Source organism: Egretta garzetta, unplaced genomic scaffold (genome assembly GCF_000687185.1).
Source record: "Egretta garzetta isolate BGI_Z169 unplaced genomic scaffold, ASM68718v1 scaffold497, whole genome shotgun sequence".
NCBI lineage: Eukaryota > Metazoa > Chordata > Aves > Pelecaniformes > Ardeidae > Egretta > Egretta garzetta.
The window spans coordinates 625,657-626,758 of NW_009260349.1; the positions used below are offsets into that span (position 1 = coordinate 625,657).

At 64.4% G+C, this 1,102-nt stretch overlaps 1 protein-coding gene across 1 annotated transcript in view; it reads left to right on the top strand.

Moving 5' to 3' along the window:
* Nucleotides 1-551: 551 nt before the first annotated feature.
* Nucleotides 552-1,102, top strand: part of LAMC3 (laminin subunit gamma 3) — a 19,188-nt gene continuing 18,637 nt past the window's right edge. The window contains exon 1 of the mRNA XM_035898239.1: nucleotides 552-924. Coding sequence (XP_035754132.1) covers nucleotides 552-924 — 373 coding nt within the window. The remainder of the gene's footprint in view (nucleotides 925-1,102) is intronic.

Sequence of the window (1,102 nt, forward strand, 5' to 3'; positions counted from 1 at the left end):
AGGCAGGGACGGGACCCCCACTCTGGTGTGAGTGGGGGAGCAGTGGGATTCCCATAAATCAGTGTGGGGGAAGAAGAGGGTGCTGGGGAGGTGCTGGGCCTGCCTTCCCTCCACCCCCTTTTGATTTTGGGGCTGCAAGAAAATTGGTGACCCCCACCAATTTAAGAGAAAACCCACGCATGGGGCATGAATCACCAGGAGCTCATCCCTGGGGCTGAGAAATGGAGGAGCTCAGCTCCATCCCTGCAGCCGAAGGTGCAAACCCACCCATCCCTGAAGCAACAGGGCCAGGGTACATCCTGGCAGAGGGGTCCCATCCTGCTTGGGCCCATGGCCTGGGGACCAGGGTGGCCTGGGGGAAGCCCAAAGCCCGGGCTCACACACGAAGTTTTCGACATTCCCAGCAGCTTCCACAAGATGGACCTCGGAGCGAGAGGAGGTGCCGGGCAGGGGGACACATCCCATCCCATCCTGTCCCATCCCATCCCGTCCCGCCTGCTCCCGCCATACCAGCTAGAGGAGGCTCAGAGTCTGGCCAGGCGAGCTCCAGCATGGCACAGCCTCCCGGGCTCTGCCTGCTGGCCCTGCTGGGGCTGGGGCTGGGAGTGGGGGGCTCACCCGCCTGCCAGGACCCTCGGGGCCAGCCCCGCCGCTGCATGCCTGTCTTTGAGAACGCCGCCTTTGGCCGAGCCGCCCAGGCCACCAACACGTGTGGTTCACCCCCTGAAGACTACTGCCTGCAGATGGGTGCCCGCCACGCCAGCGCTCTGTGCCACCGCTGCGATGCCACCGACCCCCGGCGCCACCACAACGCCTCCTTCCTCACTGACTTCCACAGCCAGGAGGAGAGCACCTGGTGGCAGAGCCAGTCCATGGCCTTCGGCATCCAGCACCCCAACTCTGTCAACATCACCCTCCACCTGGGTAAGTGCCAGCGGGAGCCCCCATGGTGCCGGCGAGGGAAACCGGCGGTGGGTGCATCAAGACCCGGGTGCATGGCTGGGGGAATGGATGCTCCTGAACCCTGCAGCTCTTGGTGCTGCTTTTGGGTTAAAGGCAGCACCCTCCCCCGGGCTTTTAGGGGATGCAAGGAGGGAGATGG